This window comes from Heloderma suspectum, chromosome 2, assembly GCF_057233095.1.
Source record: "Heloderma suspectum isolate Gila_16-S chromosome 2, 16-S_ref, whole genome shotgun sequence".
Taxonomy (NCBI): Eukaryota; Metazoa; Chordata; class Lepidosauria; order Squamata; family Helodermatidae; genus Heloderma; species Heloderma suspectum.
Window position 1 is genome coordinate 281,366,155 of NC_139459.1, and position 16,262 is coordinate 281,382,416.

General features: G+C 47.8%; 1 protein-coding gene across 1 annotated transcript in view; it reads left to right on the forward strand.

Moving 5' to 3' along the window:
• BSN (bassoon presynaptic cytomatrix protein) overlaps positions 1-16,262 on the forward strand; it is a 314,535-nt gene that overhangs the window by 278,023 nt on the left and 20,250 nt on the right. Inside the window, exon 5 of the mRNA XM_084839602.1 lies at positions 9,105-15,947. Coding sequence (XP_084695728.1) covers positions 9,105-15,947 — 6,843 coding nt within the window. The remainder of the gene's footprint in view (positions 1-9,104; positions 15,948-16,262) is intronic.

The following is a 16,262-nucleotide window of genomic DNA, read 5'->3' on the forward strand; positions in this document are numbered from 1 at the left end:
GACGGATGCTGCTCTCCATAGCTAGCCTGGCATTTCTTGCCCCAAACCCAAACTCATTTTGTGTTGGATTTTCCTGTCACAGTGGCTTCAGTGCTGTTCAGGAGTCCATGCGACCTCAGCTGGCTTTGGCGTGGGCTGGTGGAAACGGTGCTGATTGGTGGAAGGGAAAGTAGCATGGCGTGGGGAGAGCAGAGGGGTAAACATGTCTACCCGCAAGTAACTCATTGCCTTCAGTTCCACTTTGCCTGCCCTGCTATTTTAAAACTGTGCAGCTACAAAGGAGTACAGCCGAGAAATGCTGACTCAGTCGCTGCCTCTCACTTTAAATAGTCATTGGGCTGGGTGCGGGGGAGCCAGCCCTCCTGTTTTGAAGCTGTGCAGCAAGAAGGAGTACAGCTGAAAAATGGTGGATGCCTGTTGATTCAAAGCTGCGCAGCTAAGAAAGGGTGATTGCCAGGGTGGATTATTTTCATGAACATGAACTCAGAAGCTCTTCATTGAGCCCATGTTTGTTAGGCGGCGGGGAGCCTGTTGACTGGGCAGTTAATATACATTAAAGACAGCATGCTACTCGCTCTCCCTCCTTGCCCGCTCTGCGCTCTCTGCTGTCAGTACCTCTTGCACTCCTAATAATTCTGCTTAGTCTCCAGGTGGCAGCAGCTGCCTGCTTGCCTGCCCGCCTCATAAGTGTGTATGTCAGGTTTCTCATGAACATCTACTCATAAGCAAGTCCTCCATTGCACTTGGTTGAACATGCGAGGGAGGGGGAGCAAGCTGCCGCTCATTGGCTGCCCCGCACCTACACAATTGCTGACATTCATTTCTACTTGTGGCAGGACTCGCCCACCCCACTCCAACTAATGCAGCTTCAGTTCCCGTATACACCACAAAAGCAGAGGAATGCAACACTGCATGTACCATGGAAAGAGAGAATTAAATTCTGTGAAAATGCAGATTTTGCCCAAATCGCTTCATGAAGCGTTTCCGTTTAGGTTGGCCCCAAGTGCCAGAACCACCTGGCTAGATCAGATCAAGAATCCATCTTGTCCGTATCAAACAGTGGTCAGCTGGATGCTTCTGGGAAACTTACAACTAGGGCATGGAGGTGTTCCTTGTTGGTCTCCAGCAGTTCGAACTCACTTGTATACTCCCTCTGTACATCAAGGTTCCACCTAATTACCCTGGCCAATGGGAATTGATTTAGGGAACAATCCTAAGTGTGTGGTAGGGTGAGGTAGCAAAGTGGTGGATTGTCCACCACTTCCGAAGACCTGCTGGCTCACACCAGCCGGGTCAGACAGTGAGAAGCGGGGCAGACATGCCTTTTTTCTTTTGGGTTTTGATGAAGGGAAAATACCTGCATCAACCTCAGGCTGATGTAGGTGAAGGGCCCAATCCTGGGACCTCACAAGGGAATGGAGGGGCCATGGATACAGTAGATCAAAGGCTGCCTGCACCGTGCGCCATGCCTGGAGCCCTCGTTTCAGGCTTACCACCTACAGCAACTCTGTCAGTGTAGATTTATGCCAAGAGAGATTTCCTCAGGTGTATCTGACCCCTGGGACCTCACACCAGCAGATCTTGTCTCCAGTGGATCTGGAGGCTGGAATTACTCTGTTATCTGATCTCAGAAGCTAAGCAGGGTCAGCCCTGGTTAGTACTTGGATGGGACTGCCTGGGAATCAGGCTTCCTGCACTAAGCAGGGGGTTGGACTCGATGGTCTTGTAGGCCCCTTCCAGCCCTATGATTCTATGATTTATTATTAAAAATGCTCAAAGTGGCTTACAGTAAAATCCAATGCATCATAAATAACCAATATAACAGTAAATATTACAATAAACCCTTTAAAAATCTTATAAGAGCTGGTTAAAAACATAAGTAAAGTAAAAATACAGATAACAAAGAGCAGCAGAGAAAACAGAACAACTCAGTGGCCAAACAGCTGTTTACATAAAAAGTTGTTTTGCCTGCCAGTGGAAGGCCCTTAACAAGCCCTTTTCAGTAGGGAGTTCTGAAGTCTGGGCATAGCCACTGACAAGGCTCTTTCTCAGCCTGCTTGCCAAATGCACATCAGATGCCAGCAGGACAGAAAATGGCCTCTCTGGAGTATCTCAAGTCCTGGGAAGGCTTGTATGGGAGAAGGCGGCCTGTTCCCTAGGCGTCTAATAGATCCATCTTTCATCAATTTGTTTAATCCTTTAAAAAATCATTTGAGATAGTTGTCACCCACAAATCATGTGGTAATTATTTCTATCAGTTAATTATGCATAGTGTGAAAAAGTTCTTTGTATCTGTCCTGAACGTACAGCCAATCAGTTTCACTGTTGATCACAATATAGTTTGTTTATATATAGTGATTCAAGGCATGATTTACAAAGCAGGCCATTTGTTGAGTCTCTTTTCTTCTTTCTGACCCTGCTGTAATGCCGCTATATTTTTAGGGCCAAACTACATGATACTCCAGGGGGTGGGCAACCTTTAGCCCTAGAGCCACATACTGCCCTTGGCCTAACTTCATGTGGCCCTCAGCCTAATTTCAAAAGCCTTCTCGCTGCAATCAGTTCAGAGGTCTGGCAAGAGCAATCTGTCACTTCTCTGGCAGCCCACTGGGTGGGAAGGCAGAAGGAAAGAGAGACGAAAGGGGGTGGAAGAAAGAAGAAGAGGAAAGGTGTGACCCACCCCCTTTTGGCCCTACTCACTGCTGGCTTTGACCCCACAGGTTGGCTGTTTCAAAGTTGATGGACTGCACCCCACAGATTCAAACAGACTCTGCTTCCAATAAAACTTAGCAGTTTTATTTAAACAAAGACTCCTATATAGAGCTCTCAGGCTGTGGCCACTGTCTCCTGAGGGCAGAAGCAGGAGGTGTTGCCTTTAACTACTTCCTGGTTCCTTCCAGGCTGAATCCAGAAGTTCTTCCATATTGGTACACTGCCAATGTGCAGCCCCCGACAGATTTCCAATGTGCAGCCCCCGACAGATTTCCTGTGAGGGAATGCAGCCCTTGACAGAAAAAAAGATTGCCGACTCCTGTGGTACATTCACATGTAGGCCAATCTCTCTCTCTCTTTTCTTTTAAAGGTTGCTTTGGTAGGGTAGTTATCCTGCAAATGCCACCATGAGTCAAACTGGCTACCTTTGAATAAAATTTGCACCTGTGAAGTCAGTATCAGGTTCGTTTTATTAGCACTCGCTGCTAGGTAATGATAGGGGTTCCCAAGCACTAACAGAGTTTAACAGGAAAGAGTGAAAGCAAGAATCAGGGGAGGTGGAGTTTTAGGTGCCATCCGCACGGTGTGAGGCTAATTGTGAGATGCTCCAGAGAAAAACAAAGGTGAAAGTGAGTGCCTAAGGCAGAAGTGGAAAGCACGCACTAGCAGAAGGATCAAGGTGGAAGTGAACAAGCAAGAGCGTGTTGAAGACAAGCCCAGGGGATTCAGCAACAGAGTACAGTTTAAATGTGCTTCCTTTTCTACCCAGCACCTCCTGGTCCCCAAGACAGCCATGGCGCAGCAGAGTTATTTCCCAGAGATCTGCACGCAAGCTGCCATTTCGGCTGTTAAAGAAAAGGGTTCTTTATCCAGACTGTTGCTGTTGTTTTTAATGGAACATTTTCTAACTGCACGTTGACTAATTTCACATTCCGTAGCTGTAGGGCCTTCCTTTCTCCCAAGCTGCAAGTTGGGAGTAACCATTAGCACAGACAACACTTAACACCTGTTTGGTATGGGCAATGTGGGAATCCCCAATTATGCAGAATCATTCTGCTGCCAGTATTTTGATTGGGGTATTGATTAAAAGCAAAGTTTTATTTGTGCCACTCTCTGATAAGCTCCCTTGTCTTTATCTCTTGGGTTTTCTTAGCAAAACTGCCAGGACCTGAGAGTAAGCTCTGTAGAGTGGTTGCTGCCCCCAGAGACTCTGATTAGCTAGCCTTTTTGTCCTCGCTGTTGTTTTGTTAGCTGGTCTTGGCATCTGAAATGTAGGAATTAAGATCTTCAGCCTCTTGCCTTTCAGGGCATCTAGAAAATTCCCTTCCTGATCTCAAATTTCACCTTGCCGACAAAGGTCCGTCTAATCAAAACTATGGTTTTCCCAGTAGTAACGTATGGCTGTGAGAGCTGGACTATAAGGAAGGCTGAGCGCCAAAGAATTGATGCTTTCGAACTGTGGTGCTGGAGAAGACTCTTACGAGTCCCCTGGACTGCAAGGAGGTCAAATCAGTCCATCCTAAAGGAAATCAACCCTGAGTGCTCATTGGAAGGACAGATAATGAAGCTGAAGCTCAAATATTTTGGCCACCTAATGCGAAGAGAAAACTCTCTGGAAAAGACCCTGATGCTGGGAAAGACTGAAGGCAAAAGGAGAAGGGGATGGCAGAGGATGAGATGGCTAGACAGCATCACTGATGCAGTGAATATGGACTTGAGCACGCTCCGGGAGAGAGCGCAGGACAGGAAGGCCTGACGTGCTGTGGTCCATGGGGTCACGAAGAGTCGGACACGACTGAACGAATGAACAACAACAACAACAAAGTTCCATGTGAAGATTCAAAAATGTCAGTGGCTGCATGTGGGATTGCAGTCACCACACCAATTTTACTGGAGCCCTGGGAATAAACATAGCGCTTAGCTAATTACACCACCATTTCTGAGATGCCCTTTTGGACCAATATCTGCTTGAAGGAATTTGTAGATAAGAATGGAGGTGGAGTTTGTATTCCAAGCCTTCTTTTTCAAACAATGAAAAATGTCCATCAGGTATTTGCATGGGTGTAGCACAAAGTGAGGCCAGACTGCAAAGCAGCAGAAAGTGACACTAAATACTGTTAGTGGCCTGAAACAAGAAGCAGGATCCTCACTCCTACTCATTTTATAGAGGCTGGCGCCTTGCAGGATGTTGCTGAGTTACTGGGTCAGAAGTGGCAGAGAAACCCCTTAGATAGTGGGTGCTGTGATGGGGAAAGGAACCCGAACATTAACCGGTGCGTGTTTTCTGTTTTGAAGAAGCCTAATTTTCCGACTCATTGGGCAAATGCTTTTTGTGTGGTACTGGGAGGAGGTGTCAAATCACAACTAGTTTATGATAGTGTTTGCCAGATATCTATACCACCCTAATCCTGTATTAAATACAGTTACTTGGGAAAAGAAAGCATAGCACTTCCAAATTAATCTGATGCTTGCTGCAGAAGTTTTGGACTGCCTACACTTAGACAGGGTTTTCAAAGCCTGACCTGGACAGGACTGAGATCTTTCAGGCCCTATTCAGCGCCCCCGCTCCAGCCCTGTCCCGCAAAACACACTCCATCCATATGTGTTTGCTGTCATATGCAACGGTCTGGCTCTACATCACAGCAAATAAGGAGGACACAGAGACCACAGAATTATGAAGGAGGAGATGTACCAGTGGTTTGGCTCCTGGAGAAGCTGAAGCAGGGAAAAGCTCTACCAAAGATTAGACCCACCCCCTCTTTCATAATTCTGAGGTCTCTGTGCTGTCTTTGTTTGCTGTGATTCAGTGTCTGTTCTTTACATGAGAGCAAGCATATGTGGAGATGGGTAGGAAATATCAGTAGCTCTTTGTAAGAGGGTGACAATAGGGCCTGGAAGGTACCACCAGAGCCCACTCCAGGATAGCATCAGAGGCACAGAAAGCCATATTTGAATCTAATCCCAGAGGGTGTGCTCTCCAGCTCAGGGCCCCTGATGTCAGTGACTGGAGCTGGAGTCTGCAGGCAGAAGGTACTGCTCTGCTGGCAAGGATGGAAGCCCGCGCTCCCACTATCTATACCATGCCTGCTAATCCAGGAGCTTCCTGCTGCTTGCCAATTGTAGGGAGCACTGTGCTCACATAGGCAAGGACACGACTTTGGGTAAAATCTAATATAGGTCCTGCTTATAGTAGACCCATTGAAATGAATGAGACTTAAGTGAGTCATCTCTAACTCAGTGTAGACCCATTCATTTCAGTGGATCTACTCTAAGTAGGACCTATGTTGGATGTTACCCTTTGAGTACTTGCGAGCAGGATCAGGGCAAGCACAACCTTACTTGCAGCCTCTGCTTGCCCCAGTACTGTGAGCCTCTGCCTGTCCCTGCCCCAAGCCCCCAAATTTTACCTTAAGGCAGAAGCAGCAATAGCTGGAGGTGCTCCTAATCCTGGCAGAGCATCTTTTCTCACCTGGGACTTTCAGCCCCAGAATCCCTGGTGGGAAACTGACACTGCCTGTGCCATTCTCATCAAGGAGAAGGCCCCCACCCTACCCTAAGAGCCAAATATATTTTATATACAACTGGGAGGGAGTGATGCATGATTGAAATTGTCACCTTGTTCTTTAGCAGGTACTTTAAGGCAGGTGCACATGTTACAAACACCACATGGAGTCTGTTATAAATCGTTCTAAATAGCAACTCTCACCTCATGGGTGATCATTTGTGCGCAGTAGCTGTCTCTCTATGAAGTCTGGGTGGCTTCCTGCATACCACCACAGACCTTTTCTTTTTTTAACCATTTGCTGTGTCCTGGAGCAACTTGCCGAATCTGCACCATGAGCCAATGCACACACATGGTTGCACACGAAGTCACAGCAGTGACACAATTTAAGGCTGCCTCCAATGGGAAACATAACAGATGAACCTGTGCTCAGCCTGCCCTGAACCAACCATGTTAACTTAATGTATTTATCCAATCAAGAGATAATTCCCCTTCTGAATAGTACCACATAATCTTGTAGTATGTTGAGGATATTTAAAAGCACTGATAGAATCATTGTCTCACAACAGCTGGTTACAACTTCATCTGTGAAGCGGGTTTTTTTTTAACTAATGTTCTTGGCAATTAATCTTCTAGCCCACATTTTCAAAGACACATGCCAAGCAAATATTTGAAGCAGAGCTGTGCACACACATTTTGATCGTTGATGGGGCCTCAGACCGTGGAGAACCCAACTGTCCAGCAGGTGTTAGCAAATATTTCATTGTTAGCTGGCTCTGTTGATTTGCACATCTAAAATGGGCAAGTTTTGACATGTGTTAAACGTTGAAAATAGTGCTTATTAATAACTGTTGGCCATGGTAGCTAAATAGAACGTCCCTGTTCGGAGCCAATGTTTCTCTCAGGACCAGATACTGGCGCCACTATCCTCAGAGGCACCTGGCAGGCTGCTCTTGGAAATAGTCTGACCTTGGTCAGGAAATCCTGTGATTAGTTTAAAAATTATTTATGAGTGTTGAAAGGAGCTATGGAAACGCTATTGAAATGCATTATTCTTCAAGACAGCCACACTTGCCAACGTCTAGTTTATCTTTCCAAGCGAAAATACCAGTGAGATGGAAGGACACATTCAAAGGTGGCATGAAGTATGCATTGAATTGCAACTCTTCCATAATGTGTGGTGTGTGTTTGTGTAAATATAGTTGGCCTAGTATGCAACAAAGGAAACAGCCATTTTTAAAATTTGAATGATTTGGCAATTTAATTTAATTGTGTGTCTGTTGGACACACTCCCTTGGCTCCTAGGAGCAGATGCAGTTTTGGGGACATGTTACACACTACAGGAAAGACAAATTCCTGTTTGTCTACCTTGTGTCTCTTTGGTGACTTCTGTAACATGTGGAAAGAAGACACATGTGTGAAAACACAGGTATTTACCACATATACTGAGCCATGCTTCAACCCTCCATACTTAATAATATTATCCACAGAGACAAACATGGACAAGGAGAGACTTGATTTTTTCCATAGCATGTGGAGTATGTACCACCTCAAATATACCAGTGCCAATTACCAGAAGATTTAGTGCGGACCCTACTCAAGTTTGAGATGAAATTTTATAGACAAAAATAATATGCAGACTCACCTCTTTGTGTAAGTGTTTCCCATGCTAGAAAATGTTGGGTGTGATATTTCTGTGGACATTTTTAAAAAGTTGCTGTTTGAATATGCATAATGAAGGTTAATGTGCTCTAGTCCTGGAGATGTGGAAAATTCAAAAAACAATATTGTGAAAATCCCCAGACAAAGAACAGATCCTCAGTGCTTGTCTTTGCAAACTAGTAAGATTTGAAAGGTGTTATTCCTTCTCATTGCAAAAGCAACAGCTGTATTCTCTCTAGACTTCAGGCTATGAAAAAAGCACACAACTTTGGAGCTGACCAGCCTTGGGCAAACCAGATGGCCCTTTTTAAAATGGATGGAACCAGCCAGTAAGACACACTGTAAATCTGAGCCCCTGACTTGAGGAAAGAGAACACAGATTTACAAAACTGCAGAGCCAGCTGTTTAGATTTTGCAAATGTTTTGTGTGTTCCTGGGGACTTGCTGAAAACAGGACCTTTCATCAGCAGACAGATTTATTGAAGCTTAGCATGAATCTCACCATTGGAGACCTGAGCTATACTTAGAAATCCTTTAATTTTTAAAGAAAAAGAAGCTAGTATAAAATGGGATAAGATTTTTAAAAGAAATATGTAACAGTTTACCACAGATAATTAGCTACCATCAGAACAATCCACCAGAATAAGTCTGATCTGCTAACACAGAGTAGGGGGAAATAACAAAATGTTTTCATTTGGATGCTGGGAAGATGTAATATTCCTCGAAACAAGCACTGCCAGGACAAGTGACATCTGCAGCAACATTTTATTGGCTTGTAAATGGATTGTCTGGAAAAGACCTTTTCTTCTTGTTTTTCTGATATGAACTTGGGAGGGGGAGAAAAATACCATGCTGTGATACTTTTCTTATGTCGGTTTGCAAGCTTATCAAACAAAAACTAAACACTTGAAAACTTTGCATATGTTCCTTGACATCTGAATATTGAAGGATAGGGTGGGATGGAAATTTAAGAATGAAGAAATTACGTGCTTATGCCCCCTGAGTCATTCCCATTTGAGTGTTTAAATTATTATTCAAGTTAGAAATGACACTCACCTCTTGGCATATTGTGGCTAATGTTTATTGGAATTTTGAGGGCCATTTCTGGAATGTCCAAGTTAATTATAGCTAGGGATTGCTGCAAACCTGTACAATAAAATGGGTTGTGTTAACAGTGCTCAGTTATGATGGAATCTAATGGGTTATTTTTTCGCCTCTTCCTTTGTAGGAATCCAGTAAGCCTTATCCCTCAGACCTGTCCCGTAGCCCTCAAAGCTTGAGTGACACTGGCTATTCATCTGATGGGATCTCTAGCTCCCAGAGTGAAATCACAGGCTTAGTGCAGCAAGAAGGAGAGCAGCTAAACGAAACTGGAATCACAGAGCCAAGCCCTCCAAGTCCTTCTGAACTCACTAAGCTGGAAAGCAGCATGCGGCCTCTACTGGAGTCAAAGGGCTTGAGCCAAGACCCAGCGGACAGAGGGAAAACATACCATGAATTACAGGAGGAGCAGAAGCAGAGACAGAGGCCACGGTCCCTTTCTATCACCCCAGAAGCCTTTGATTCTGATGAGGAGCTAGAAGACATCATGGAAGAAGATGAAGATTCCCTAGAATGGGAGAACCAGAGGGAGCAGAGGGAGAGCATGGAGTCTTCGGATGACTTTGGCAGTAAGCTGCGCCATGACTATGTGGAGGACAGCAGTGAAGGAGGCTTTTCCCCATTACCAACCAGGCAGAAAGGCAAAGAGCCCGAGATGACTGATGAAGAGTTCATGAGGAGGCAACTCTTGGAGATGAGTGCGGAAGAAGATAACCTTGAGGAAGAAGAAGAATACAATCGCAGAAAATATAGCGTTGCAAAAAATGGACACAAGCCTGACTCTGAAAAAAGCAGAGAAGCTACTTCATCCAAGAGACGTCTGCCTCACAGCTCCGGCAGCATATATGAGGAAGAAAGAAAAGAGCTGGAAAGTTCTGAAGGTGATGACATGAGTGCATCTCAGGGTGGTTTGCGGCGTTTCAAGACCATTGAGTTAAACAGCACTAACAACTATGGCAGAGATATCGAGATCAGCCAGGAGGCAGATATTAGCCTGGACAGAGAACCTGAACTGGAGATGGAGAGTCTGACAGGTTCCCCAGAAGACAGATCAAGAGGTGAATATTCCTCCACCCTGCCAGCAACAACACCCAGTTATACATCAGGAACCTCCCCCACCTCCATCTCCTCCTTGGAGGAGGACAGTGATAGCAGCCCTAGCCGCAGGCAGAGACTGGAAGAGGTTAAGCAGCAGAGGAAAGCCCGGCATCGCTCCCATGGCCCTCTGCTGCCAACGATAGAAGATTCTTCCGAGGAGGAGGAGCTGCGTGAGGAAGAGGAGCTCTTGCGAGAACAGGAGAAAATGCGAGAGGTGGAACAGCAGCGCATCCGAAGTACAGCCCGCAAAACAAAAAGAGATAAAGAAGAACTGAGGGCACAGAGGAGGAGAGAGAGATCCAAAACTCCACCCAGCAATTTGTCTCCTATTGAAGATGCTTCACCTACCGAGGAACTACGGCAGGCTGCAGAGATGGAGGAGCTGCACAGGTCTTCCTGTTCGGAATACTCACCTTCTATTGACTCAGAAGCAGAAGGGTTTGATATAATTGCCTCCAAGCTGTACAAGTCTGGCAGTGAGTACAATCTTCCAACATTTATGTCCCTCTATTCTCCAACAGAAAAAACTGCTAGCTCTGGTTACCCCTCGAGCAAGCCCCTGAAAAGTGCAGAAGAAGCCTATGAAGAGATGATGAGGAAGGCAGAAATGTTCCAAAAGCAGCAACCTTCTCAACAAAGTATCTCCTACAGCAGCACCTTTCAGCAAGTAGGCTATCGTAGTTTAGAAGGCCAAAACAATTTTGAATACCAGTACATAGATGACTACAGCTATGATAGCCGGAAACTGGATTCTACTCAAGCTGACTACCAAAATGAACTTTCCAAATCTGGGGCTGTTTATGAAGAAATCCTTCAGACATCACAGAACATCTCCAGGATGCATCAGTCCTCTTCTCTGGATTTGACACTTGAACAGGAAGTAAAGAAGAAAGGGAGAGAAGACCCATATCAAGACAAGCAGTTTCTGAATGCAGAAAGTGCTTATGAAAGTGGCCCACTCACTCCTGGGACAAGTCCTACGCAGCTGTCTGCTCCTGTCTCCTTTTCATCCACTGAAAGCAGCACAGGCAGAATAATCCCTGATGTTAGAGTCACTCAGCATTTTGCAAAAGAGAGTCACGAGCATGCCAAGCTTCATAGCTCACCTACTGCACCTACTTCAGTTTCAAAGAGTGTAACAACACCTTATTCATACTCTAAAGGAACAAGCACAGTCACCACTGCAGTTTCTAGTCCAGCAAGCACACCACGAATCTACAGCACTCCAACATCTTTGAGCGGCTCAGATGCACCATCTGTGTCCACCATTAGCCGAAGTTATAGTCAAACCAAAGTGACGTCAAGTTATGGCTCTCAAACAGAAAATATTTCCAGGGTCAGGAGTGTAGCAGATATCAGTGGGCCATCAGCAAGAGAGAAACTCCAAAGCATGACTGAGAGCAAGACAAATGTTCCCATGTCGACATCTAAAATGTATTCTTTCTACAAAAGCTCCAGCCCACCACTTTCCCCTTCTTCTCCTACTCAAAGTCCCACTCATTCTGCTCCAAGAGTTGGAATGCCACCTAGTTCAGGGGTGGGAACTAAATCAACTGCTGAGTTTTCCACCCAAACGCATAGCACAATTCTCTCATATGATGTCCCAACTACTACCATCATATCAGCAGCTTCTCCTATGATAGCGCAAGGGACACAAACTCCTCACCGGTCTAGCTCCCCTCGACTCGCTAGGCAACAGTCATCCCAAGAATCCCCCTTTATGGTCATCACATTAGCATCTGACGCAGCTATTCAAACCAAGCCGGTCAGTATAAGTTCCTCCATTTCACCAGCCGCATCTCCAACCCAGCAGGGCCGCCAGCAAACAGTGCATAGTTACAGTCAGACAGTAATCCATGCAGCGCAACTCCAGCAAGAGCAGCTGCAGTCCACTTACACAAAGACACAATCAGTGCTAGAAAAAGCCTCTGCTTATAGTGCTGCAGTGCAGAAAGTACAAACCACTGCTGCTCCTGACAGCGCTCCTGGTGTGTATAGCTGGGGAACACTGCCTGCAGAGAACATTTCTTTGTGTAGGATATCATCAATACCTGGGACATCCAGAGTAGAACCTGGACCCAGGCCACCTGGTAGTAATATTGTAGACTTACGAACAGCAATAAAGTCAGCTCCAATCATTATAACAGACCAGGGGATGGATCTCACATCCCTAGCCACTGAGAGCAGAAAATACTGCCTCACTATGGACCAGTCACCGAGTCGGCAGTCCACAGCCATCCAACCCTTAATTATCAATCTTAATGCCCAGGAACAGCCTCATGCTATCATAAGCACAGCCACCACCGTCAGCATAACAGTTGCATCTTCCATGCTTGTGTCTCAGCCAAAGCAGCCTGCGGTATATGGAGACCCTTTCCAGAGCAGAATGGACTTTGGTCAAGGGACAGGGAGTCCGGTGTGTTTGACACACATTAAACAGGTGGAACAAGCAGTTCAGACCGGCACCTTCAGAGGAACTGCGAGTGGTGCTGGCATGTCTGCTTCTGTGGGCTGGCCAGACTCTGCAGGCCCACAGCAAGCAAAATTTGCAAGGTATAATTTGCCCAACCAAATGACGTCCTTGATGAAGAAAGACGCTCAGACCAATAACGCACAGAATATTGGTAGTGCCATTCCCAGGCAGTTTCCTCAAGATCAAAGTTCAGAGGTATATAGAGGGATCCCAGTGGAACTGAAGACTCCGGCCCCTTCAGTCACCCCTGGAAGTAAGAAATCCCAGGTGATGATGGTGCAGATGGGTGAGATTGCAGCAGGCCCTGTAACAAAACTGATCAAAGAGGAACCTCCTTCCAATGCACTGGATCTCACGGGGATGAAGCCTGAGAGCCAAGTGGCATGCTGTGATGTAGTGTACAAGTTTCCATTCACAGGCAGCTGCACGGGGGCTTTTAACCCCTCTTCCAAGGTGCCAGAGAAAAACGTTGGGGATGCAGCTCACACTGGCAAACCTAGCGGCCCGTACTATGGAAGCAGAGAACAGGAGGTGTTGGATGCATACCCTTACAGAGAGCAATCGGCACCAGGACCTAACCCATATGAAGAGCACCGGTTCTACCCTCATGGCCTGTTTGGGAGATTGTATTCGTCAATGTCAGATACAAACCTTTCTGAAATGGGTTTGAACTATTACTCAGTTAAAGGAGAGCAGCCCTTCCACTCCCCTGCCGGGGATTCTGCGGTGGATTTGACAACCATGAAACATTCCTACAGCCACAGCTTTGCTGAGGGAGGCTACATGGGGCAGGGGATGCAATATGGCTCTTTTTCTGACCTCCGACAGCCAACTGATTTGCTAAGCCATTCGTACCCAATGCGGAGGTACAGCTCGGCCTCTAATATCTACTCCGATTATAGATATTCACCGAGAGGGGACTTGACAAATTTCCAGGAAGCCAGCTTGGCTCATTATAGTGCTACAACAGCTCGTGAAATCAGCCGGATGTGTGCAGCACTCAACTCCATGGACCAGTATGGGGGCAGGCATACAAACAGCCCAGACCTTCTCCAGTACGGACATGGTGCTCTTGGTGCTGGGCCAGGGGGGAGCAGAGGCATCTCAGCTCAGCAGGGCGCTGTGAAACCCAGTATGATGTACAACCCCAATTTTCCCGAGTCTCGCCCAGGCTTTGGAAACCTAGCCCAATACAATCTCTCTAGGCTTGGAGCAGTCAGGCAGGTCCTCCCTTCCACTGCCACTGTGCGAGCTGCTGATGGCATGATTTACTCAACCATTAATACGCCGATAGCATCAACCCTTCCCATCACCACCCAGCCAGCATCTGTGCTGCGGCCCATGCTGCGAGGCCTGTATAGGCCCTATACTCCAGGTGGTCTTGCAGCAGTCCCTCTGGCCAGCCTGACCAGAGCGCCTCTCGTTACTCCACGAATGCCCCTTGCCGCCCAAGGTCTGTATCACTACCCAGTGCCCAGCAGGCTCCCGGCAGTCCCCACATCATCGGTGATGGAAACGCCAGTGTATTTGGGGAAGCCCATCAGCGCCACTGCAGCCAGCACTGCTGCCAGTAGTGCCAGCCCAGCGCCAGCTTCCAAGCCCTCTGCTCCTGCCACTGTTGGCATGCAGAGACCTGAGCAGGCAGCAGCTGGCACACGAGAGGAGGTGCCTGTGGCAGTTTCCGGAGCACAGAGTATTGCCAGGGATGCCAACCAGGCACAGCAGCAGCAGGCACCACCACCAATGCCAGTCCAGAACCAGCAAACAGAAGCTCCACAGTCCAGCAAAGGAGCCACAGAAAGGGAAGAGAAGGAGAAGGAGGAAGAGAGGCAGAGGAAGCAGCAGGAGCACATCCTCCAGATTGAGAGGGAGAGGGTAGAGCTGGAGAAACTGAGGCAGCTGAGGCTCCACGAGGAGCTGGAAAGAGAACGGGTGGAGCTACAGAGACACAGAGAGAAGGAGCAGCTGTTGATGCACAGGGAGATCCAGGAGTTGCACTCCATCAAGCACCAGGTCCTACAACAGCAGCAGGAGGAGCGCCAGGCCCAGTTTGCCCTGCAGCGGGAGCAGCTGGCACAGCAGCGCTTGCAGTTGGAGCAGATCCAGCAGCTGCAGCAACAGCTGCAGCAGCAGTTGGAGGAGCAGAAGAGGCAAAAGAGTACCTTTCCTCCGGTGTGTGATCCGACAGGGAGGATTCCTCCCCAGGCTGTCTCCGAGATAGCCATAGAAATGCAGAGGACCTTGGCTCAAAATGGACAATACTGGCCACCCCTAAACCAAGCCTTTATTGCGACTGCCGCCCCGGGGCAAGATGGGCAAGGCCAGCCTCTCCCTCGCTATCCTGGGCTCCAGAGGCCCCTCACCAACTCGGCCTCTGAAATGTCTCTGCAGACCGAAGATCAGTGGGAAGCCGGCCGAGGGATAAAGAAGCGGAACTCTATGCCACGCCTTCGGGATGCGTATGACAAGGAGCCCAGCCACGAGCCATATGTTGTGAAGAAGATCACAGACAGCAGTGTGCAGACGGATGAGGAGGATGGTGAGGAGCGCTTCTACGCCTCCCGCCGCCGCCGTACCCGCCGCAGCACTGACTGCAGCGTCCAGACAGATGAGGAAGACAATGGCGAGTGGGAACAGCCGGTGCGCCGCCGACGCTCCCGCTTCTCCCGGCACTCCGACTCCAGTGCAGAGAGCAAGCAAGACTCCTCCACCAAAGGCATGGCCAGCATAGCCATCCAAACCATCAGTGACTGCTCTGTGCAGACAGAACCCGACCAGCTCCACAGGGTGTCCCCTTCCATCCACATCACCACCCCTGACCCCAAGGTGGAGATAGTGAAGTACATCTCCGCCCCTGAGAAAACCCAACGAGGAGAGAGCCTGGCCTGCCAGACAGAACCAGAAGTCCAGGCCCAGCCAGGCATTGTTGTCCCTCAACTCACTGTGCCTACAACAATCACGCCTTACTCCTCCAACATCCAGATCATAAGCACAGGCCCCCTGGATCCCCATTCTGTCCGACAGCAAGCGCTGGTGAAGAAAAAGCCTGACCCCCTTGAAATTGGCTACCAGTCCCACCTGCCTACGGATTCCTTGTCTCAGCTGGTGTCTCGTCAGCCTCCCAAGTCACCCCAGGTGCTCTACTCCCCGGTCTCTCCCCTCTCCCCACATCGGCTGCTGGAGTCATCCTTCACAACCAGCGAAAGGCTCAACAAGGCCCATGTGACCCCTCAGAAGCACTTCATGGCTGACTCCACCCAGCGCCAGCAGACCCTACCTCGCCCCATCAAAACCATGCAGAGATCCTTATCTGATCCCAAGCCCATCAGCCCGACGTCAGAGGAGTCTGCAAAGGACAGGTTCTCCTTGTATCAGCACACATTGCTCCCTGGCAGCCAGGTAAGATTGCTGCTTGACTGACAGATGAGAAGGGTCTGATAATATTTATTTCTACTGTTCATTTTCAAAGCCCCAAAGCTCTGCTGTTTCTACATCAGCCTGGTGGTCATACCTGCTTATCACATAATCCCTGTATAAGCCCATGTGCAGCAGGCCAGGAATGACGGGGAGCTGTTTTCAGTGAACACAGACATATCACTCTTAATGAACATAGCAGGTTCAGCACCCAGCTTTGCAACTTGCTTTGTGCATATACATATATGCAAGTCAAATGCTGGATCAGCTTTTAATCATGCCCCTTCCTTTCTGCTTCAT